At 44.9% G+C, this 25,709-nt stretch overlaps 1 protein-coding gene across 2 annotated transcripts in view; it reads left to right on the top strand.

Annotated features, from left to right (window-relative positions):
- Window positions 1-25,709, top strand: part of CCDC113 (coiled-coil domain containing 113) — a 158,023-nt gene that overhangs the window by 66,836 nt on the left and 65,478 nt on the right. The window contains exons 4-6 of one of the 2 annotated variants that reach the window (XM_029609251.1): window positions 5,191-5,343; window positions 14,085-14,165; window positions 14,286-14,441. In XM_029609251.1, coding sequence (XP_029465111.1) covers window positions 5,191-5,343; window positions 14,085-14,165; window positions 14,286-14,441 — 390 coding nt within the window. The remainder of the gene's footprint in view (window positions 1-5,190; window positions 5,344-14,084; window positions 14,166-14,285; window positions 14,442-25,709) is intronic. The other variant, XM_029609252.1, reaches the window with a different exon arrangement.

Here is a 25,709-nt window from a genome sequence, read left to right as displayed (position 1 = left end):
TGCTGTTGAAGCAGAGAGCTATGCTGGATATGCATTGAAAGTGAAGAATCAGGCTTATTTGGTTTGGGGTAATAATCGCCGCAACAAGCAAGCTACTCCCCCCCGCTTTTTTGTGAATGCAAATCCTTTTTTCCACATTTCCTCTTGCCGTTGAAGCAAAGAGCAATGTTGGAGTCTCATTAACCGTGTGTATGTTTATTGAATAAGGGTATTAATCTCCAGGTAGTAGCTGTCATTCCCGCAAGCCACCCCCAATGCCTCTTCTCTTCATTCACATCCTCTAGACTTTATGGATCCACAGTGTGGATCTCCATATCCACAGTGTGGATCTCCATATCCAAATCCTTTAATTCACCCCTAAGCTTTTCCAATTGGTTTCCCAGCTGAGCATCTACTTGTCTTTTATGACTGATTTCTAATTTGGCTATACTCCCCAGTAATTTTAACCGACGCGTCTCCTTTGCTTTCTTCAAAAATGAAGCTCTCACTGTTAGTTCACCCCGAGCTACCGCTTTAAAGCAATCCCATAATATGCCCGCTGAAATCTCCCCATTATCATTATCTATTAAATAGTCTTCCATTTCCTGTTGCAGCCTGGTGCAAAAGGTCTTATCTTCCAAAATGCTTTAGTTTAGTCTCCAGGTTCGTTGCCCCGAAGGACCTCCCAAACTTGAGAAGGTAACCCAGACTGCGGCATGGTGTGGCCAAGTGATTGCGTTAATCCCCGATGAAGTCACTTTGTTGACTTAAGGCCTTATCGACTTGAAAAAAATCAATCCGGGTGTAAACATTGTGGGCTGGATTTTAATACCAAAGTGCAGGCGTAGATTTGTGCGCGCACAAATCTACACCCGATTTTATAACATGAGTGTGCAGCCGCGTGCATGTTATAAAATCCAGGGTCGGCGCACGCAAGGGGGTGCACACTTGTGCACCTTCCGTGCGCCAAGCCCTAGGGGAGCCCCGATGGCTTTCCCTGTTCCCTCCCCCCAGCCCTACCTAAACCCCCCCCTGACCTTTATTTTTCAAGTTGCGCCTGCCTTTGGGCAGGCGTAGGTTGCGCGCGCCAGCCAAGTGCCGGTGTGCGATTCCCCCAGCCTAGAGGCCCTACGGAGGCCTCTGGCCACACCCCTGCCCGGACCGCCTACGCCCCGCCCCTTTTTTTAAGCCCTGGGGCTTGCGCATGTTGCTGGGCCTATGCAAAATCGGCTCGGCGCGCATAACCCCCCTGTGCGCATAAATCCAGGTGGATTTTCGCACATAAGGCTTTTAAAATCTGCCCCTTGAACACTGATGCACATGTTATGGAAGTGCGACAAGATTCAACAGTACTGGACACTGGTGACTAACAACTTAAGCCAAATTCTACAGAGAACGGTGCCTCAGCAGCCAGAGGTTTGTCTCCTGCGCTTTTTCCAAGGCTCTTTAGATACTTTAGCAGAATGCGACAGTGTTTTCTTGAAGAAAGCGCTACTGACAGCGCTACAACCCATACTGGCGACATGGATCAAACCAGAGCAACCACGAGTGGAACAGTGGACAACCAGACTTTACAAGCTTTTGCAATTCGATTATATGACAGCGAATAATAATAAAAATCCAGCAGCAAAAATAAAATGTCAACAGATTTGGAGTGGATACTGGAATACCCTATCAGCACCCATGCAGGACTGTGTCAGGCATTGCACTGTTCCTTGACTCCTTGGGAGGAACTTATGGACAAATTGGTAGATGGTCATATAGTTTCGAGGTCGATGGGGGGGGGAGGGGGGCGAGGAGGGCGGAGTGGGAGGGGGGGCAAATATGCTACATGTAAAATGGAAAATTGTAAAGGGCCAGGTGTTCTCTGGTTTAAGCGTTATATCCAAAAGGTATGTACATGCTTCAATGGTATTATCTTGTCATGGTTAAACCGGCTTTGGTTTTGTTAACGGTATTTAATAAACATATGGTTAAAAAAAAAAAAATCTGCCCCTGTGCCTTAGAAAAAAAGGTATAATTTCGCGCAGAGGGATGAAACAGCCTCCATGCGTCTACAAGGTCCCATTTAGCTGAAAGGGCCTTCAAGGCCCGCCTACTGGATTTAGTTGCCCCACCCGTGCCCCTACTGTTATCCAGGTATGGGTAGCTTGTAATGTTGAAGCTTCCTGCAAGTACAAGATAACCTTCTGTCATAACAGATAATAACTTAACTAAAAAGGTCCCCTGATTGGTATTAGGTCCATAGATTTGACTATAGTGTAAGTATCTTTTCCCATTTTAAATTTCACTATTAAGTATCTGCCTTCCACATCTCTCACCACTGAAATTACATATGTTTAACATGAGTATTGAGACCTTTGACATTCCAAGACAAACATTTCAGGGTACCCATCTTTCCAATCTGAGACCCTCCTCCCAACTCCTCAGCAATGCCCCAATAACGAGAGATACATCCATTCTGTTCCCAATCAAAGATAAATTGCATTCCTGTTGCTTAGCTCTCATATGTTGCCAATCCTGTGAAGGTGTAGACAGAATTCTATCTCTCTACAACCTATTCCCACCCCACCCACCCACCTGCCCTACCCAACAACTGATACACCATCCTTCTCCTAGAGGAATAATGATACAAGTACTCCTAGCGGCCCACAAAATTTCCCAGCCCCCTAAGCAAATTATATATTAAACTGAATTACCCTCCCTCAATCCAAAAAGGAATAATGGCCAAGGGTATTGCATGACAACATAAACCACAACCAGTGAAGTTAGAAACTATCAAACTTAGACCCGCAGGCCCTGGCAATTGAAACTCAACCACCCATATGCACGAAGGTCCAGATCCTCCACTGTTTCGACCTTCAGATCTCGATGGGGAGTTGAACCGTCCCATTGTCTGTGTAGTCTCTTCCCTCCGTGCTGGACCCTCTGCCATCTGGCACTGGGGTCTTTGCTTGATGAGACACTGGAGGGTCGCAGTTTTGAGCCCATGCCCACTTGTCAGCCAGTTGCCCGCATGATCTTCAAGGCTTCTTCCACTGTGCGTACTCTGGATGATACTCCAATGATGGTGAAATGCAGTCCGAACGGGAAAAGCCACTTGTATCTATGGCTACCGGCTTGCAGCGCCTGTACAACCTCCCGAAAGTCTCTCCTTTTTTTTATGGTCACCGGTGACAGATCTTGGAACAATTCTATTTTGTTGCCGTGCCATTGAATATCTCTGAGTTGTCTTGCTTGAGCCAAAATACGCTCTTTCACAGCATACTGGTGAAAGGATACTACTATGTCACGAGGCTGGCCATTTCATCATGATGATAGGGTTTTATACGCTCTCGCCAGTTTGAATTTAGCTGGTTCTTCCATCTCCTCTGCAGGATTTAGTATGTAGCTGTATATATCAAGAACTACCTTTTGGCAATCTAGGTATGCTGGTTCTTCTGGAACCCCATCTAAAGTGCAGGCTGCCCCTTCTGGATCGGTTTCCCAGATCCTTGACCCAGTCCCTTCTTACTATTGTCTTCAAGTAAGCTTTGTATTTCATGCTGAACTCCATCATTTATTGTATCCTGTTCCTCTTGCCACTGCTCAATTACTTTCACGCGGTTCCCCAGCTCAGTACACTTATTTCTTAGCACTGATACGATAATTTTAAGTTCTTGTTTTAATTGGCCCATATAAGCTCGAAGGTCTCCGAACCACCTTTGAAAGTCCTCCCTAGAGAGTAAGTCTTCTGTTCTCACGTCACCCACGCGATTCACTTCATCTCCCAGAGCGGGGCTTGCCGGATCGCCACCATTTTCTCACACTCTCCCCTCAGCGTGATCTCCGAGATTTTTCGCCGCTGGTAGCTCATAGGAGAACTGTTTCAAATCAGCCATTTTTTTGCACACCGACATCTCTGTCTGGTGAGGAATCTGTGTCTGAGTCTGGGGCTTGTTTTGCTCCGTGTTATTAGCTTCATGGAGGGAATCCGATTATTGGGGGCTGGAGCTTCCCGTTCAAGCCATCATTTGCCTTCATGACATCATTTTCTCCCTGATTAATTATTTTTATTATGAATGTTTTTAACTGTCACCACTTAGGACCTTGGACAGTGTGGCTTACAATTTTCTAGACTAAATAAATAAATACACTCAGCTAAAACTGCTTTCTCACGCATCCAGCCATTTTCTGTCACACATACTCACCACCTCAGCTCTAACACACATCTCTATGAGAGATGAGGTGGTAAAGCAGACGAGAAAGATTATTCTGTGCTGCTGTAGTTAGGACCTTCAGACATAACAATGTAGGCAGTTTGTTCCTGGGATGGATGGATGGCAGACTGCAGAAGAATGGTCCAGGAACCACATGCTGCCTGTGATCTGCCAGTTAGTTATCACAGTGTCCATCAAAAATTTGACTCACCAGCCACCAATGCAAACCTGTTTACATTTTGATCTTCTCTGTGATTTTGGCATGCTGTGGAATTTGATGCCAGAAGATGTAGTCAAAGCTAATAACATAGCTAGGTTTAAAAAAGGTTTGGGCAAATTTCTGGAGGACAGGTCCATTAATACTTATTAGCTAGGCAGGCACAGGATTTGCCACCTCCTATATCTAGGAATGAGCCACAGGAAGGTGACCCAGATTGGCCACTGTCAGAGATAAAATATTGGATTCCATGGACCATTGGTCTGACCCAACATGGTATTTCTTCTGTTTAAGTTTACAGTTGATCAGCAATTGAAAAAGCTATCTTTAACAATTCAGTAAACACTTTTTCCAGTTAGATTTGAGATTATGACCTTCAGCACATAGGAAAAGTTGAAGGTGTAGACACTCTTAATCCTTTTGGTATCCTGTTTATCACTATTTATAGATACCACTACCCTTTGTGGCCTATCATTCAGTGAGTTTCTAACCCAGTTTACTATGCTAGAAACTACCCACAAACTGCCCAGCTTATTTATGAAGCTCCTGTTTGGAACAGTCTGAAAAGCCTTTTTGAAATCCATAGCTCTTTTAGCACCAACTGCCATACTACGATACTCTGGCTTTCCTGTGTAAGAGAAAAGTTTGACAGCCTTGTTCATTGATGCAAATCATGATTCTTTCAACTGAAAATGTCGGTGTGCTTTTATGACCATGCTTCAGGTTATTTCCTGGAGAATTTGGGGGAAGGAATTGTGAGTTGTGTTGACTCAATTGCTTTGCTTACACATACAGGCCACTATGGATGAGGCAGAGATCCGGTGGGCAGAAATTAAGAAATCCAGTTATGAGTTTGAGAGGGACATTGGCAAAGCAATGGTACAGAAGAAAACACCAGTAACAGCAGAGAAATTGATGAGATATTTGGATGAGAAGACCCGGAGCCGGGTGAGCTCAGTTGATATATCTTTCATTCTCATGCTCTGCTACAGCTGAAGGTAGAAGATTGGGGATTTATCAGTTGTCAAAAATGAGTGAGATTTTGTAACTTGAAATAGCTTTTATTGTGGAGAAATGTAATGTGAAGGTGCATAATGTAAATAAGGTACTGTCCACATCACAGTGATGAAGAGTTGACAGGGCTAGGCTCTATTATTATGGGATTACTTCACATGATAACAATGGTAGAGATATAAACCATGATGGGGTGTGGTATGGGCTCATTACAAACACAAATCCAGGCCCTGGAGGGTAATTTTGAACCTCTTTAAACTGAACCATGGAGAGATGGAGGCTAGGTCCTGACCCTTTTTTAAACCAATCTGAGGGGTTTGTGGAGGATTGAAGGTTTGTCAATTAGAGCTGGGGGGGGTGTGATTGTTTTTGTTTTTTGTTTTTTTTTAATAAATTGCATTGTCCCGTAACCATATTCTTTTGAATATAGCCAGTTATAGCTAAAATTATCCGGCCACACAAAGCTGGATAACTTTAGACCTGCTCTCTGCCACAACTGAAGATAGCCGAATAATTTATTTGGTTAACTCCAAATATCAGAGTTAGCTAGATAAGTGTATCCACACCTTGGGAGGTATGTCACACTCTGTTAGGGCCATAAACTTATTTATGGCCCTCGGGGCAAGGACACCTGACTAGCTCTTCCTTTTGGCTCTTTCCTCAGCATGTGGATTCTTTTTGTGGGAGAACGAGTTAACTTTCAGGGTCCAAGTACTAGGGATGCTTGACTCCTTAATGTTGTCTCTGGGAGAGGGGTCTCACGTCCTCTGTTTCTCGGTCTGAGCCCCCTGGGAGAGGGATACGTGTATTCACTGTGTGCTCAATAACCACCCTGGAATCACTTGGATAGTGTCCAAAATTAAAACTTTACTGAGTTGAATAGTCAAATGAAGGGGGCACAATTAAATGAATCACAGCACCATAGTATTTCTCTCTTGGTTTATAGTCTCTGCCTCTATTTTTGCAGGAGTCTTTCTTGTAGGCAAGGGATTTATCCACCCTCCTGGATTAGTTGGAATGGAGGTCCCCGTGGGTAGGGCAAGCCTCAGCTGCTCGGGAAAACCCCTTCCAAAGATGGCCAAAATCCTGTCCATACACAGAGAATCCAAACCTCTCTCTTCCCAGGGAGAAGACGCTGGATGGGTATCCTTGATGATGTAGATAGGTTCTTACTCACGGTCAGAAGATTTTCAGGATCTTTAATCTTGTTCTTTTTCTTGTGGGGATCCCAGGTGGATAGGATCCTGTGTCCAAGCAGCAGCTTAGAGGCAGTAAGGAGGGCAAAAATCTTCCTATTGGACAGCTAAGCAAAATTCTTCTTAACCCCATAAAATACTAACACAAGAGTTGTTCCTTGCAGCAGGTCACCATCTCAGATGGGCAAGTCTCTTATCCCTGGGCGTCCCAAACACAGGGTTCTCCATGCCTTGAATCCAGGAAAGACCCAGATGTATCACAAAAATCCCAGAATTAGTTCCAGGACAACCACATTGTACCTAATGGAGACCTGTCCCAAAGGATCCCAGGCAGGATGGAGCACAGGCCTCCAGGTAGGCCAAAAATCAACCAAGGGAAAAACTCTCCAACCTTTCTCCAAAACAGCAAATTATACTGTCCCCCCCCCCCCCCCCCCCCCAGCTCTCTCTAGAAAGCTCCTGTATAACCTCACAGGAGGGGAATGTCCATCCCTGCATCCTCAATGGGAGGTGCTGTATTGCATGGATCCTCTCCTAATTATCTCTCACTAATTGCACTAGCTGGCATGTCCCAAGGCTTACTGGTAGCCAGATTTGCTCTCAGTAACATAAGTTATTCGGCTAATTTGTCCCTGCCCTGGAAAACCCTCCAATACAACCCTTTCTTATTCAGCTATGTCTTAGCCAGATAACTTGTGGTTTTGATTATTGTCCTCTCTGTTATTATTCAGATGTTGTTAGAACTGTTGATGTATATTTTGTTTGTCTGGGATTTGATTTTGCCCTTTTTAGCTTTGAGACACAATCACATGACTGCATTTAACCTATCCCATATCTTTTTTTTCCCTGCACAAAGCAAGACTCTTACTGTCTGATAGTCCTTAGCTTTAAATGAAAGGGATAGTTGGACACAGTAATTTGAAAAAGAGCCATTTCCTAGCAACCAGACAGATAGATTCAGGACTAGTGGGTTATGCACCTCTACCAGCAGATGGAGACGGAGCAAACTCACCTCACAGTATATATACTCCTGCAGTGCCATCAACCTGCCAGTATTCTCTGTCTCCAGCAGATGGTGGATGTGCATTTCCCTACTGGGGATTGGCTCAAGGTTTAGAGGAGAAAAAAACAAGGAAATTTAATTTGCCCCGCTCTCGTGCGGTTATACCAAATGGTCCTTCCTCCAGTTGAGAATTCCTGAGGTGATTTCTGTGGTCCCTCAGATGAGTGCCTTGGTCAGGTAGCTGGCCTTTGAGCTGGCATGGACTTAGCTGTTAAAAAAAAAAAGGCTGAAAGGCAAGCAGGTGCAGGAAGCTGAGCATGGCGGTGATGTATTTACCCTCTCCACCCCCCCCCTGCAGCTGGAGACCTTGCTTGTACTCAGCCGGGACAGGCTAAGCTCAAGTAAAGTTTGCTTTTTTTAATTTAAGAAGAGAAGGGGAGTTGATTAGGGATTCCTCCCTTCCCCCTTCTGGTCTCCATGCCCAGCGAGTGATCCGATGGCCATTACCGCCTCCAGTGGTGTTCGGGATTGGGGGGGGGGGGCAGGCTGGCGGGTTGAGCAGCCCTTGCGACTAGGCCACGCTCAGAGGCTCAGCTCGTCTGTGGTGTGGTTGGCTGCGGCGGCGCCTTCTCGCACTTTTTGTGTGCCGTATGCTGCCCTCTTCAGTTCTGTCTGATTGTGACTTGTGCACCCGTCTGTGCGTCCTTGTGTGTTGGGTCGTATGCCTAGTTGAGTGCCTAGCTGGACACCTAGTTAAGAACATAGGAGCGCCTACAGGGCGTTCAAATTGTGCACGCATGCACGTGCCTTTTTTTTATGCTTGTTTGCACGAACACATTTTGTTTTTATGCGCATTCCCTGAGCGCCTTGTCTAAGCTCAGGTGGGCGCTTATTTCAGCGCAGCGTTGTAAAAGGCGCCAGTAGCAAAAAAAACCCAAAACAAAACAACTAAACGCCTTGCCTTGTTTGCGGCGTGCCATATTCGGGCATCTCAGCCTGGCGCTGTTTGGAGGTTCAAGGGGAATTACTCCCCTCTGATTTTACAAAGCCCAGTTCTTTCCAGCCTGGTGTGGGAATGGAGAAATGGATCCTTCTGACCATTCTTCAGGTGCAGTCCTCAGCCCCTATCAATCTTGCCAGGCCAGAGTCGCAGGTGGTGACCTCCTTCTTACCTGGTACTAGGTTGAGCGCCGAAGTATGCCTTGATCGGCAACAGGTCTCCCCAATAGGGATCCGGATAATACGGATGACGAGGCTGATCCTGCCTCTCTGGAAGACTGGGAAAATTCTCTGGTACTAGAACCGTATAGGACCATGTTGCAGTTCCTCCATAGAGATGAGTTCACGGCTCTGATTTCCCAGACATTAAAGATGCTGGGAGTACTTGGGGCTGATTCCATTTCTATGCCAAACAAAAAAAATTAAAAAACCCCAAAAACTCTCATTTTGGTTTCTTTGCATAATTCCATTCAAGAATTGATCTTGAGTGCGGTGCCCCGGAATCTAATTTTAAAAGGGGGTTGGGTTTTTGTAGGCTTGTACCCCCGGATCCAGTGGTGAGAGAGAACTTGCGTTTTCTGAAAGTGGATTCACTTTTCTGTGCTGTCTCCCAGCAGACGACTGTCCCCGTGGAGGGAGGAGCGGCCTTGAAGGACGTGCTCGACAGAAGGTTTGAGGCCATCCTCAAGCAAGCATTGAAGCAGTGGCAATGACCTTGCCGATAGCTTCTTGTTGTTCCCTGGTGGCATGCTCTTGTTTACTTCTCTCTCAGGAGATCGATGAATCTGAAGTGAATTCTAGGGCAGTACGGGGCCAACAGCTGCCTTTTTGGCTGATGCGGGCTGTGATTTGGTCTGCACCTCAGCCAGAGGGGTGGGTTCAGTAAATAGTGATCAGGTGTCAATTATGACAGACTTTGGTCAAACAATGCAACCTCCAAGGCTAACCTTACGAAACTGCCCTTTTAAGGCTCACTCTTGTTTGAGAGTGGGTTGGAGAAACCAGCCTGTAAGTGGGGCAAATCCCTGATTCCTTGGTTGCCGGAGGATAGCAGACACCATTCTTTTTTGGCATGAGAGGTCATACCAGGGGATCCAAGCATTTTCAACCCTACAGAGGAACGACCTTTCAGAGGACTCTGCCTTTTGTAGGTCTCAGTCCTTTCATTCCAGACAGCCCAGTCAGGTCATGGAACCTCCCAAGCCTCCCAATGAAGATTTGCTGACCTACCCCCGGGATCAGGAGATAGGGCGGCACCTCTCTCTCTTTTATTAGAGATGGGTCAAAATCACATCGGATCAGTGGGTCCTGGAGGTGATATGAGAGGGAAATGCGCTGGAGTTTCGCAGTGTCCCCCAGGACGTGTTCATGATGTCTTCCTGCCACTCCCTGCAGAAGAAGCAGGCAGTGGAGTGTACGTTGTCAAGGCTCCTCATTCTGAAAGCTGTGGTTCCAGTGTCCATGTCTCAATAAAATACAGGTCGATATTCTGTTTTTTGTTGTGCCCAAGAAGGAGGGCTCCTTTTGTCCCATCCTGGACCTCAAAGGGGGGTCAACCGTCATTTGCAGGTGACTCATTTTCACATGGGAACATTGCATTCAGTGATAATGGCCATGCAGTTGGAGGAATTTCTTAACTCTTTGGATCTTTCCGAGGTCTACCTGCATATTTACATCCAACCAGAGCACCAAGGTTTCTGCAGTTCTTGGTGTTGGGATGCCATTATCAGTTTCAGGTGCTGCCTTTTGGCCTGGCCACCGCTCCCAGAACTTTTTCCAAAGTTATGGTGGTGGTGGTGGTGGCAGACTTGAGAAAGGTTGGTATCCTGGTACACCCAAATTTGGATGAGTGGCTGATTCAGGCCAAGTCTCTGGAACAGAGCCGCCTGATGACCTGCAAGGTGATCTCTCTGTTCCAGGAGCACAGCTGGGTGGTGAACCTGGCCAAGAGCAGTCTTCAGCCATCTCAGTCACTAGAGTATCTCGGTGTTCAGTTCAACATGAAGTAGGGCAGGGTTTTCTTGCCGGAAGCTCGTATTCAGAAGTTGATGGCACAGGTGCATCTGTTGATGAACAAAATACGCCCGACAGTGTGATCCTATCTGCAGGTGCTCTGTTTGATGGCAGCAACCCTGAAAGTGGTGCTGTAGGCAAGGGTGCATATGCGTCCTCTTCAGTGTTCTCAGCTGTCTCGTTGTAGCTCATCGTCTCAGGACTATTCAGTTGTTATGGTTATGAGGTGTTGGAGTGGATTCTTGGGTATTGAGGTGATGGCCACTCCCACGGGGAGGAGCCATGTGAGGAACCGCCCAGCAGTGGAGGTAACCCAGTGAAGTAGTCCAGGGGTCCTCAGCAGAGGTGACCAGTCTCACACTCGTTGGTGATAGGCAGCGAGGCGTAGCAGGGACAGGTCCCGGATGTAGACACAGAGCGCTGAAGCTGAAGATGAGACAGACTGAAAGGGTTAGTACTCACTGAAGCAGAAGCTGTATAGTTGATGGTCCAGACAGGCAGAAGTTGTTCAGTGGCAGGCACAAGATTAGGGAGAGTAGGCCCTCGAGGAGCGAGTACCCGATATCCCAAGATAGGTACCTGAAATAGAGCAGAAGGGCCCCCAAGGAGTGGGAACCCAGGTTAGTGAAGAAATACCCCGAAGGGCAGAGAGAGCTTCCTGTGGCAGCTGGGAAGCGGTAGAGCAGCTTAGACCGGAGGCAATCCAATCCTTGCTAACTCACTTTGTTAGCAAATGAAGGGCAGGCTAAATGCCAGGATGTGATGACGTCACTCGGAGGGGATGCCCCTGAGGTTCCTGCCATGACGTGGATATAGATGTGGGTGGCGTGCGCGTGTGCACCCTAGGAGGCCCTCAGGAAAATCATGGCGAACACCATCGCCGTTGCTGATCCGGGGACACCGGAGAGAACGGCATGAAGACGCGGCAGCAGCCATCTTCCCAAGGCTTGAGGAGAGAGAAGAAAGAAAGGTGAGGCACAGAGGTCGAAGCCATCTGAGACCGATGAACGCAACATCAGTTTGGTTCCACCTGCCGATGGAGGTCTGATCTCCATCGGCAGGTGGAACCAACTTGTAACTGGTGGTTACAAGTGGATCATCTAAGAGAGGGAGAGTCTCCTTAAAATCATCAGACTGGTTAGTACTCACAATGGATGCAAGCCTCCAAGGTTTGGGAGCTGACTGTCAAGATCTGACAGCGCAAAAATGCTGGAGTACAGAAGAGTCTCTCTGGAACATCAATCGGCTAGAAGGCCGGGCGATCCGGTTAGCATGCTTACAGTTCAGCAGCAGGTTGCAGGATCTAGTGGTCTGGATAATGTCGAACAATGCAACAACAGTGGCTTACGTCCCATCGGCAGGGAAGAACCAAGAGCCAGCGAGTGTCACAGGAGATAGACCAACTTATGGTATGAGTGGAAGTGCATCTTCAGAAGATTTTGTCCTTGCACATTTCAGGAAAATACAATGTGATAGCATTATTTATCAGCAGGGAGAGTCTGGACCCAGAAGAATGGTATTGTCAGATGAGGCGTTTCAGCTGATAGTGGATCGCTGGGGCCTTCCGTTCCTAGACCTGCTGGTGACTTCTCGCAATGTGAAGGTTCCTCGATTCTTCAGTTGCAGGAGAAATCCAAAGTTATCGGGTATCAATGCTCTCGTGCAGGAATGGTTGGAGGACAAGCTGCTGTATGCCTTTCCTCCATGGCCCATGTTGGGCAGAATGGTTCAGAGGGTCGAGGGTCACAGAGATGGTGCTTCTGGTGGCACCAGATTGGCCCAGGAGACCATGGTATGCGGATCTGAGAAAGCTTCTGATGGACTCCCCTCTCTGATTTCCAGGGCACAGGAATCTGTTGTGGCAGGGACCTTTTCTTCTCAACGATTTTGTCTTTTATAGTAGGACCCTTGAAAGGGCTCGCTTACTGAAACGTGGTTATTCTACTGCAGTGATTGCCACCTTGCTACAAGCGAGAAAGTTCTCCACTTCCTTAGCCTTTGGGCGGGTTGGTGAGTCTTTGAAGCTTGGTGTGAAGATCGAGGTGTTCTTCCTTGTTTAGTTAAGATCTCGCTCATTTGGAATTTTTGCAGGCTGGATTGAATAAAGGGTTGTCCCTTAATTCCTTAAAGGTGTAAGTAGTGGCTCTTGCCTGTTTCAGGAGTCAGTTGAATGGTGGTCCCCTGTCAGCTCTTCCAGATGTGGCACATTTCTTGAAAGGAGTGAAACATCTTTGTCTTCCCTTGTGGTTACCGGTGCCCTTGTGGAGTCTCAATCTGGTTTTGGATTTCTTAGTGGGCCCTACAATTAGACCAATGCATATCCTTTCCTTGCAATTATTGACCTTGAAAGCGGTGTTTCTTGCAGCAATGTTTTTGCACGTAGAATTTCCGAGCTGCAGACCTTATCTTGCCAGGAGCCATTTCTCCGAGTAACTCCAGGGGCGATACAGCTATGTTCTGTTCCTTCTTTTGTGCCCAAAGTGCTCTCAGATTTTCACTTAATTCAGTCCATTTCCCTGCTGTCTCTGGATAGGGAAAGAGATGTGGAAGAATATCGCCTGTTGCGATCCTTGGAAATCAAGTGACATATTGTAAGGTATCTGGAGGTTTCTAAACCTTTCCGGAAGACAGATCGCCTGTTTGTCCTCCAAGGTGGTAGTAAACAAAGCGAGCTGGCTTTGTGTGGGCCTCAATAGCTCACCGGATTAAGGAGGTAGTCACAGCTGCTTATGTGGCTGCTGAGAAGTCATAGTCTGCTCAGGTTAGGGCTCATTCCACTAGGGCTCAGGCAGTTTATGAGTGGAGGTTAGATTGTTGTCTCCTGTCGACATTTGCTGAGCTGCAATGTGGTCCTCCTTATACACGTTTTCCAGGTATTATCGTCTGGCTGTGCAGGCCCGGAAGGACACAGCCTTTGCTTGTGCAGTTTTGACTAGACTGTGGGCAGCCTCCCATCGTATTCGGGAGTAGCTTGGTTACATCCTGAATTAATCTGTCTGGGTGCTAGGAAATGAAAAATTACTACTTACCTGATAATTTCCTTTTCATTAATCCAGGCAGATGGATTCAGCTTCCCACTCTTGGCTGCTGAATGGATTGTGTTATGGTCCTCCTAAGTGGCTAAGTGTTCCGAGGGTTACTGGTAAGTTTTAATCCAGTCCATAGCCTAGTTCAAATGCATTTTTTATCTGAGCTCAGTGTTTTTCTGTTGGTTGAGTATTGAAATATTTATCTGTTATTAATCAAGTTTTTGCTAGTCTATCCACAGTTGGCTTTTGAAGAGAATACTGGCAGGCTGATGTCGATGAAGGAGTAAATATACTGTGAGGTCAGTTTGCTCTGTCTCCATCTGCTGGTAGAGGTGCATTACCCACTGGTCCTGAATCCATCTGTCTGGATTAAGGAAAAGGAAATTATCAGGTAAGTAGTAATTTCTCATTGAGCACCTTGTGTGTATTTTGCAGGACATGTTGGCAGATAAATTGCGTTTGAAAAACACCGCTCTGAAGGTGCAGAAGAAGAAACTGATGTTGCAAATGAAACAGGTGGGTAACTATATGGGTAAGGACCCTGAAATAAATGGGCAGAAGCAATGCCAAGCTGCAGGGCTTAAACTGTGCCTTTAGAAAGAAAAGCTCATTGTTGATTCTCAACTGGATCCATAGAAGGAAGAGATGGGGGAGGTGCTGCATGAAGTGGACTTCCAGCAGCTGAAGATTGAAAACACACAGTTCCTGGATAGAATTGATGAACGGAATCAGGACCTGTTACAGCTGAAGCTGACAGCAGGAAATACTCTCCAAATCCTTTGCTTCTACAAGGTGAGGCTGGCGAAGGTTAGACATTTGTCATTGCTGAGAGAAAGCAGAGAGTAGCAGCCATGTCACATCTATAGATCCCAAGTCTTTTCTATAACAATCAGTTTGTCTTTTTCTCTTTTTCACAGACCTTATAACAGACTGGCAGTTGGTTCTCTACACTGAACTTTCTGTCTCTAATCATGAGAGGTCTAGAACATATAAATGTGAATCTGTTATTTACTCTTTCGGATAATAGAAGGACTAGGGGGCACGCCATGAAGTTAGCATGTGGCACTTTTAAAACTAATTGGAGAAAGTTCTTTTCACTCAACGCACAATTAAACTGGAATTTGTTGCCAGAAGATGTGGTTAGTGCAGTTAGTGTAGCTGTGTTTAAAAGGGATTGGATACGTTCTTGGAGGAGAAGTCCATTACCTGCTATTAATTAAGTTGACTTCAAAATTAGCCACTGCTATTACTAGCAACAGTAACATGGAATAGACTTAGTTTTTGGGTACTTGCCAGGTTTTTATGGCCTGGATTGGCCACTGTTGGAAACAGGATGCTGGGCTTGATGGACCCTTGGTCTGACCTAGTATGGCATGTTCTTATGCTTATATTCTGTATTTTCCTCTACTTAGGTCAGAAGAGTTGGCACATGTGTTAGTTCTCAATCTGCAAATTTCACTGCAGAAAAAATGTGTGTGTGTTGTGTTCATATTCAGCTCTGTTTGAACCTTTTGAAAGAATAACTAAAGTTGTGCTTTTATTTATAGTCTGTTTGGCAGTCTGTGAATTAAGTGTGATTGGACATGTATAGAGCGAAAGGGAACTTTTTGCCTTTGATTGATGTCCTCTTGCCTCCTTGCATTGGACTGGCTCTTCATAGAACATTATTGTTTAGGAATGGCTTCTCAATTAAAGGGGGAGGGAGAAACACAGATCGGTGGGAGATCTTTTACTGTGATCAGACATGTGTGCCAAGGTAAAGAAGGAAGCTAAGAAAAGCCAACAAGAGTTTGTCAAAGACCATGACTTTTCTCCATGGACAAGCAGGACAGTAATCAGCCAATTAAGTGGAATGACATCATCCAATAGCACTGAGATGGAAAAAGCTTTCTCAGAGCGCAGGCTTTCTGAGCATGCACAGGTCTCCTCAGTCTTTTTGCTTCCATGTATGCAAAAGGATGTGTTTTGTTCTCTCTCTTCATGCTGCACATCAAAGGATTTTTGTCACTTATGTCACTCTTACAAAATATTTTCCCTTTTTTTTTCGTTTTCATGAGTTTAAAAAAAAAGATGTAAAATAACATTTTCATGTTTATTACATTTCATCTCAGAGTTGAGTTCAATCTCACCTCAGCCCTCTTCACAATAGCAAACTGGGCTTTAAAAATGTCCTTGCTGCTTCCCCAGGTTTGCTGTTTAAGCCCATCTCATGAGGTATCAAACCACACTGCCATGGCTCAGAGAAGCATCAGCACAGGCGCCATTCCCCCTTCATTAAAAAGAAGGAAAATTTACACTCTTTGGTGCCGAAGCATTCAGGAGCCAGGACAGACCTTGTTGATGCTAACAAAAAGCACCATAACTCTTTGATCCAGCAACTTTGCTGGCACCATCCACAAGTAAAGGGACTGCATTTTTGTTAGTGCCAACAATGTCTCAGCACTAATATTGGTACTGAGTTGACAAAAAGATTAGTTAATTCTGAAAGTGCTTTGAGCAAACATTCTATGCTGATTCTAATTCCAGAAATAGATAGTTCATCTACTTTACAAGAACATCATCCCTTCATGAGAAAAAGTGGCTTGATTTCATCAAAAACTCTTTTACTAAACATACCAGATGCTCTGTCTCCTCCATCCCAGCTAGAATAAATGTCTTTGGCCCCAAAATCTGAAACTCAATCCACTATTCCGTCTTTTCCATCGAGACCAGAATTGATGCGTACTGAATCACACTCTAAATCTCAGGGTTCCCCTTCGGGTATGACAGCCACCTATAGTGTTGTCTCACTCACAGGAGGAATCACAGAAATCATATACTTCTCTTTCATATCATTCTGTTGTTGATGAGTCTACAGGTCTTCTGTCAGACCCCTCTCCACAGCTTTCCAGACGTGTATGCCCACTAGAGGATGTCATATCTTGCTTTTGTCCAATGCTCAATCCATCTCCAAGAAAACGCACATACTCAACGACCTCCTCTCCGAATCTAAACCAGACATCTGTGCTATCACAGAAACCTGGTTAAAAACCTCAGACACAGTACTAATAAATCAGCTCCCCACACAGGCCTACGACCTTCTCTCCATTCCCAGGATCAAAAAAAGAGGAGGAGGGTTTCTCCTAGCAGTCAAAAAAGGGCTAGGCCTGACCCTACAGGTCACCAATGCCTCAGCCAACCTGGAATTTGCCCTCTTCAAATCAAAATACCTCCTTATCGGATTAATATACGCCCCCCCAGGAATACTCGAGACAGACCCATCCCCCATCATCGAACTCCCGCAAAACACCTTAATGTCGGAAAACCAGCATATCCTGATGGGAGACTTTAATCTGCACGTGGATGTTCAACCTCGCTCCACCAACTGCGAAACCCTACTCACCTCACTCAGCCACATGGGTTTCAGACAAATTGTCAACGATCCCACTCACAAGGCAGGTCACACGTTAGACCTGATTTTCATAAATGAAGGAATTTCGCTCCATACCAACCCAACATGTTTACCAGTCCCGTGGACGGACCATCGAATCATCTCCACGGTTCTAGAGATCAAGGAACACCCGCCTCAAGCAACACACTTAACCTCAGTATCCATCAGGAAACATTGCAGCAGAGAAATCCTCAGCTCGCATCTATCCAAGGAACTAGTTCACCTTGACCTTTCGGACGTCAACACTGCCACGACATCGTGGATTAATATTACCAACAATGTTGCAGATCAAGTATGCCCCTTGACCACGAAAACATTCCATCCGGACAAGGACAACAGGAAACCCTGGTTCACTCCCGAGCTGAAGTCGCTCAAACAGGAGCTCAGATGTAAGGAACACAGGTGGCGTAAAAACCCCTCCACAACAAGATTTATAGGCCATTTTGGCCTATAAATCTTGCCTGAACGCATACAGAATTGTCATTAACAGAACCAAGAAAGAATTCTTCTCTAAGAAGATCCACCACTTCATATTCGACTCAAGAGCTCTGTTTTCCTACATATCAGCCCTCACAAAACCAGCTACGCCCCTCATACCAGACGATCAAGCTACCAACAAAGCCAATGAACTGGCGAACTACTTCGAGAAAAAAATTGCCACCATCGTCGCTCCCCTCAAAGGGCCCTCTCCTCACCCTAATTACTCATCCACCACTGGTTCCCAACTCTCGCACTCTACCCCCCAGCAACAAAACTTAACCCCAGCTTCTCTAGGCACCTTCGAGCTGACGTCTGCCTTAGAAATAGAAAACATCCTCAAGAAGATGATACCTTCGTCTCATCCTTTAGACCACATCCCATCCAATCTGTTGTTCTCCATTCCTAACATCATTGCCAAACCTGTAGCAGACATCATAAACTGCTCACTATCACAAGGCCAAGTCCCTGACCAATTCAAGCTGGCAATGCTCAAGCCGCTCCTCAAAAAACCCAACTTACCACCCGCTGACCCAGCCAACTTCAGACCCATAGCTAACCTTCCAATGATCGCCAAAATCATGGAGAAGGTTGTAAACAGACAACTATCAGAATTCTTAGAAGAAAACGACATCCTCACCGCAAACCAATTCGGATTCCAAAAGTCCTTGAACACAGAATCTTTATTAGCCTCGCTCTCGGACACCATCCTTCTTAATCTGGAAAAAGGTCAACCTTCCCTTCTCGCTCTACTGGATCTCTCCTCAGCGTTTGACACAGTGAACCACTCATGCCTTCTTCAGTGTCTAGCAGACATAGGTATCACAGGATTGGCATTCAACTGGTTCAAATCTTTCCTTGAAAACAGGTTCTACAAGGTTAGGATCAACAACAAAGAGTCACACCCTATCAGTTCAAAGCTAGGGGTACCCCAAGGATCATCCCTTTCACCCACACTTTTTAATATTTATCTCCTCCCACTCTGCCATCTTCTAACCAACCTCAAGCTAACACACTTTCTATATGCGGATGACATTCAGATCTTCATCCCTATAACTGAGTCTCTGCACAAAATATAGAAACATAGAAATGACGGCAGAAGAAGACCAAACGGCCCATCCATCTGCCCAGCAAGCTTCACACATTTTTTTTCTCATACTTATCTGTTTCTCTTAGCTCTTTGGTTCTATTTCCCTTCCACCCCCACCATTGATGTAGAGAGCAGTGATGGAGCTGCATCCAAGTGAAATATCAAGCTTGATTAGTTAGGGGTAGTAGGGGTAGTAACCGCCGCAATAAGCAAGCTACACCCATGCTTATTTGTTTTACCCAGACTATGTTATTCAGCCCTTATTGGTTGTTTTTCTTCTCCCCTGCCATTGAAGCAGAGAGCTATGCTGGTTATGCGTGAAGTATCAGTTTTTCTTCTCCCCTGCTGTTGAAGCAGAGAGCTATGCTGGATATGCGTGAAGTATCAGTTTTTCTTCTCCCCTGCTGTTGAAGCAGAGAGCTATGCTGGATATGCGTGAAGTATCAGTTTTTCTTCTCCCCTGTCGTTGAAGCAGAATGTGGTCTTATTGGAACAGCTGCCTCACAGCAATCAACAATCTACTCACCAGCCTCAATCTCGTACTAAACACCAACAAAACCGAAATCCTCCTAATAGCCCCTGACAACTGCACCCCGCTCAACCCTCCAATTTCATCTCTACGCACCTTCACATCAATGGACCACTCATCGCAAGCAAGAGACCTTGGTGTGCTACTAGACAACCAACTCAACCTCAGCAAGTTCGTAAACAATACCACCAAAGAATGCTTCTTTAAATTGCAAGTATTAAAAAAATTAAAACCACTTCTGCACTTCTGAGACTTCCGCCTGGTACTAAATCCATCATCCTCCCGAAACTGGACTACTGCAACTCACTTCTTCTGGGCCTTCCCGCTAACACCATCAAACCACTTCAGATGGTCCAGAACGCGACGGCCAGAATCCTCACAAACACCAGCAAAAGGGAACACATCACCCCCATCCTCCAGAACCTTCATTGGCTGCCTATTAAATTCAGGATACACTTTAAAGCCCTCATGATGACACACAAGGCCCTACACAACATCTCCCCCCTCAACCTTACTTTTCAACTGCAGCAGCACATTACTAAGAGACTGATCAGAAGTGCGTACAAGAACATGCTACACATCCAGCCGGCAAAAAACATCTCTGAGGATACGCGGCCCTTTCCACTGCAGGCCCCCCACTCTGGAACTCGCTCCCTCCGGACCTCCGCCAAAAACCTTGCCTTTTGACATTCAAAAAGAAGCTAAAGACTTGGCTATTCTCTCAAGCGTTCCCTGAGAGCTAAGACACGATGAATCGATAGTCTCTATAGACTCTGTCTCATCTATCCCACTGTACATATGTTTTGAGTTGTACGTTATTTTTCAGCTAATCATGTGTTAATTGTAGTCCATTTGTCTCAATATGTTCCAATGTATTCCGCCCCAGAGGCGACAGTTCTGTTCCATGTAAACCAGTGCGATATGTATTTTATACAGGAACATCGGTATACAAAAATCAAAAATAAATAAATAAAAGATGCCAAGTTACTAGACAGCATGGCCAAGAAGTTTTTCCAATCAACTCTTAAAATCCAAAACAGCTATGTGGTAAGTTGGGCAATATCGATTTGGAAACAGCCAGGAAGAATAAAGAGGCAGACTCTGGCTGTTTTCCTTTTGTGCAATTTATTCACAGTGAAAAAATGAAGAGCAAAGCAAAAAAACAGATGCAGCTCATCTTAACTTCAGGTACCACACAGTCCTTAAATATAGCAGGTTTCTCATACAGTGGCTTCCTGCCTGCTTCCCCAAGGCCTGCTTAACCCTTCTAGGCCCTGAGTTATCATACTCTGGTGAAGGGCTCCTCCCTGGGTCTGGATCTTAAGATGTGCCTGGTCCCTTAAGTCCTATAGATTCCCTCACATACTCTCTCCCTCAGCTCAGCCCTTGTCAGGATAAGCACCTTCCTGTACTAGGGATACCTCTCTTCGCAGGAAATCTGCATTGGTGTTTTCCCTGCCTGCCCTATGTCATATTTTATAGTTGAAGGGCTGAGGGGCCAGGAACCATCTCAACATCCTTGCATTGGACTCCTTGTTTCTGTTCATCCATGATGCCGAGCGGTCAGCACTAGCCAGAGAAAAGACTCCAGGCTGGACTCTGGCAACATTCTTTATAAGCTTCTTTATTGTTAAGCAATAGTAAACAACACAAATTAGCTGGTTTGTGCACTTCAACAAAATAATTGTAATTTAACAGTTCATATTCTCGAGGCTTTTGCGTCTATCCCTGGGCTTCTCTCATTCTCTGGCCCTGGTCTCTTATCCCCGCTTTCAGTGATCCACCCTATCCCATAATCACTTGCTGGGTTGGGACTTAAGGAGGACTGATACAGATAGCTGTACCCAGTCCTTTAAGATGTTCTTAGGGAGTTCCTTACATGCTCTCTCACATACCCTCCCCCTCAGCTTGGCCTGGTCAGGCCAGGCGTTCAGCTGTGCTTGGGCTAATTCCCGGCTCTTCCTCACCTGTGACCTACCCCTGGGTGGGCTACCCTGATTCTCTGTGAGCTGGGCCCACAGGGTCATAAACTGGGGACAATCACATCCCATAATAAGCAGGAGCTCAGAAAGGACTCCCGCTTCCATAATGGCTTGACCTACCATGGTTGTTGGCAGAACCTGACCTGTTGAGTATTCCTGTTTGTCCCTATGTACGCAGGTAAGGGTCTCTTTATTCTGGTGATTGATGCACTCTTTTTGGAGGAGGTCTTCAAGAACGAGAGTCTTGCCAGATCCTGAATCTACCAATGCTTGGGTGGGGACTTCGTCCAATTCCACCTGGATCATAAACTTCTTGCGATGCTGATGAGAGATATGCACTAAACTACAATTGTATAGCTTTGCGAATGTGTTTACCCACTCTTCTTTCTGTTTTTTATTCTCATTCTGGGGTTCTGTTATTGCTCCTTTCTCTTTATTGTGCTGTTCCTCCAGCTTGAGTTTGCACTCCATGTCATCTAACCATGAACACTCTTTGACATTATGGTCCAATGCTTTACAAAAAGAGCATGCCTACTATATGGGTTAGTTTTTGCCTTTAGTCATTCTCCTTGAGGGCTCTTTATTTTTGGCCTTTCTAAATGGGCAGCAGTCCTCCTGATGACCATTCCCCGCACAAAGGGCACAAAAAGGAAAAATTGTCCACAGTTTCATTCTTGGGTTGATTTGAACTCCCTGGGGTACTTTTCTTCTTCCAGGGTGAAGATTGTTCTTGTTTTGGAGTTTTTCTTTATCCCCAGAGACTTTGCAGACTAGTGTTGGGTGGGTCACTGAACTGACGTCCTTAAATTCAGGCCCCCTCAAATCAGCAGTCACTTGCTAAATGACCTCTCCAACCGCAGTTAAAGCACGTGGAAGAGACTGTGGCCTGGGTTCTTGGTACTGAAGATGAATTCTCCACTTCTGAGGGACGCTGCCAGGAAGCTTCACTTTCTGTGCTTTGCCAGGACGTTTGTGCGGGCTGTCATTCTAGTCTTCATACCACATCGGGCATTAACTGCGCCTGGTGAAAGGCATCTGTCACTTCTAGAGCTCTTTCCAGTGTGAGCCCTATGTCGGCAGACCCAATTTCTCATAGGCTGATCAAGCCAATCTAAGAATTGTTCCAGAAGCACCTGGTGGGCTACTTCAAGGCCAGTCTTTGCCTCCGGCTTTAGCCACTTCCAACTGCATCCTTCAGGTGATGAAATAGATGTCGGGGGCTCTCCCTGGGCTGCAGGAATCCCTGCTAGAATTGCTGGTGGCATATTTCTGAGGTATACCCAGTTCTCTGCAGGATAGCAGCCATGACTTCCGCATAGCTAGCTGTCCCGTCTGGGTTGACTGCATGACTTCTGCCCGTGAGTAAGTTAATCAAGTATGTATTCCAGTTGGCTTTGGGACAAGCTGAAAGTTGGTTGGTCCTCTTACATTTTCTCAAGAAGACCTCCAGGTCAATGGATTCGCCTGGGTTAAACCGGACACAGAGGTCTGCACGGCCTGTGCTACCTGAGTTTTTTTTTTTTTTAATATTTTTTTTTTTTTGAATTTTCCAAAATACATCAAGAAAACAATCTTGTGTAGAAAGCAGTACCAACAAACCATTATTTTACAACTATATCACAATAATATCTTTCCCTACTCCATCTGCTTTAAAGTCCTCGTCACCAGGGAGAGATCCATTACTCTACCTCAGGAATATAAACTTTACAATTAACGAAATTGACAGGTCCTATACAGGAGATTTCTAATAATTACGGATCCAGCTGCCGGCTAATAGTACTTAGCCTTCCAAAACAGGAGAGGGCGTTATTATATCTAATGAATACTTTTTTAGGAAATTCTCCAGTTACTCAGGTTGAAAAAATATATAGGAAACATTTTTATATTTTATATAGCATTTACACGGATATTTGAGAATGTACATAGCTCCCATTTTTTGTACTTGAGGTCTCAGTTTCAGAAATAATTTTCTTCTTAACTGGGTTCTTCATGCCAAGTCTGGAAATATTCCAACTTTTAAACCAAGAAAAGACTCAGTCCTATTGCGAAAATATAATCTCAAAATCCAATCACGATCTGATTCAAGCAGAAATGTCACAATGAGAGTGGCAGCCTTCACTTGTTCTCTCTGAGTCGTTTCTAACAAATTTGTTACTTCCAAGGCTGGAATAAGAACATAAGAACATAAGAAAATGCCATACTGGGTCAGACCAAGGGTCCATCAAGCCCAGCATCCTGTTTCCAACAGTGGCCAATCCAGGCCATAAGAACCTGGCAAGTACCCAAAAACTAAGTCTATTCCATGTTATCATTGCTAATGGCAGTGGCTATTCTCTAAGTGAACTTAATAGCAGGTAATGGACTTCTCCTCCAAGAACTTATCCAATCCTTTTTTAAACACAGCTATATTAACTGCACTAACCACATCCTCCAGCAACAAATTCCAGAGTCTAATTGTGCGTTGAGTAAAAAAGAACTTTCTCCGATTAGTTTAAAATGTGCCCCATGCTAACTTCATGGAGTGCCCCCTAGTCTTTCTACTATCCGAAAGAGTAAATAACCGATTCACATCTACCCGTTCTAGACCTCTCATGATTTTAAACACCTCTGTCATATCCCCTCTCAGTCGTCTCTTCTCCAAGCTGAAAAGTCCTAATCTCTTTAGTCTTTCCTCATAGGGGAGTTGTTCCATTCCCCTTATCATTTTGGTAGCCCTTCTCTGTACCTTCTCCATCGCAATTATATCTTTTTTGAGATGCGGCGACCAGAATTGTACACAGTATTCAAGGTGCGGTCTCACCATGGAGCGATAAAGAGGCATTATGACATTTTCCGTTTTATTCACCATTCCCTTTCTAATAATTCCCAACATTCTGTTTGCTTTTTTGACTGCCGCAGCACACTGTACCGACGATTTCAATGTGTTATCCACTATGACACCTAGATCTCTTTCTTGGGTTGTAGCACCTAATATGGAACCCAACATTGTGTAATTATAGCATGGGTTATTTTTCCCTATATGCATCACCTTGCACTTATCCACATTAAATTTCATCTGCCATTTGGATGCCCAATTTTCCAGTCTCACAAGGTCTTCCTGCAATTTATCACAATCTGCTTGTGATTTAACTACTCTGAACAATTTTGTGTCATCTGCAAATTTGATTATCTCACTCGTCGTATTTCTTTCCAGATCATTTATAAATATATTGAAAAGTAAGGGTCCCAATACAGATCCCTGAGGCACTCCACTGTCCACTCCCTTCCACTGAGAAAATTGCCCATTTAATCCTACTCTCTGTTTCCTGTCTTTTAGCCAGTTTGCAATCCACGAAAGGACATCGCCACCTATCCCATGACTTTTTACTTTTCTTAGAAGCCTCTCATGAGGAACTTTGTCAAACGCCTTCTGAAAATCCAAGTATACTATATCTACCGGTTCACCTTTATCCACATGTTTATTAACTCCTTCAAAAAAGTGAAGCAGATTTGTGAGGCAAGACTTGCCCTGGGTAAAGCCATGCTGACTTTGTTCCATTAAACCATGTCTTTCTATATGTTCTGTGATTTTGATGTTTAGAACACTTTCCATTATTTTTCCTGGCAGTGAAGTCAGGCTAACCGGTTTGTAGTTTCCCGGATCGCCCCTGGAGCCCTTTTTAAATATTGGGGTTACATTTGCTATCCTCCAGTCTTCAGGTACAATGGATGATTTTAATGATAAGTTACAAATTTTTACTAATAGGTCTGAAATTTCATTTTTTAGTTCCTTCAGAACTCTGGGGTGTATACCATCAGGTCCAGGTGATTTACTACTCTTCAGTTTGTCAATCAGGCCTACCACATCTTCTAGGTTCACCGTGATTTGATTCAGTCCATCTGACTCATTACCCATGAAAACCTTCTCCATTACGGGTACCTCCCCAACATCCTCTTCAGTAAACACCGAAGCAAAGAAATCATTTAATCTTTCCGCGATGGCCTTATCTTCTCTAAGTGCCCCTTTAACCCCTCGATCATCTAACGGTCCAACTGATTCCCTCACAGGCTTTCTGCTTCGGATATATTTAAAAAAGTTTTTACTGTGAGTTTTTGCCTCTACAGCCACAATTTCAGTTGTGTTCACAGGAGTTAACAATTGAAAATCTTTTTCTCCTTCCTTCTCTATTTTGTTAAAAGCTGGTATATAATACAGCTTAGATGTAGGTGGTATCAATTCCTCTGAAATCTTTAATGTCTGAATCAAATATTGCCTCCACATGTCTTGTGGGGTCACCATGGGGTCTCTAGGAAAATTTATTAAACGCAGATTTCTCCCTTTTATTTGATTCTCCATGTTTTCTAAGCGATTCATTAGTATGGAATTTTCTTTTATAACATTAGTTTGAAGATTTCTCATTTCCTTCACTTCATTCTCAACCTTTTCACATTTTTCCATTTGCTTATTCATATCTTCCTCTAGTTTTCTCATTCTCACCGTGGTATTATTTAACACAGACACCAAAGGATTTATCTGATTAAAGAGATTATCATTAACCGTTTGTATTGCTTC

This window comes from Rhinatrema bivittatum, chromosome 7, assembly GCF_901001135.1.
Source record: "Rhinatrema bivittatum chromosome 7, aRhiBiv1.1, whole genome shotgun sequence".
Classification (NCBI taxonomy): Eukaryota; Metazoa; Chordata; class Amphibia; order Gymnophiona; family Rhinatrematidae; genus Rhinatrema; species Rhinatrema bivittatum.
The sequence above is the reverse complement of the archived record's forward strand: the minus strand, read 5'-3'. Positions and strand labels throughout refer to the sequence as shown.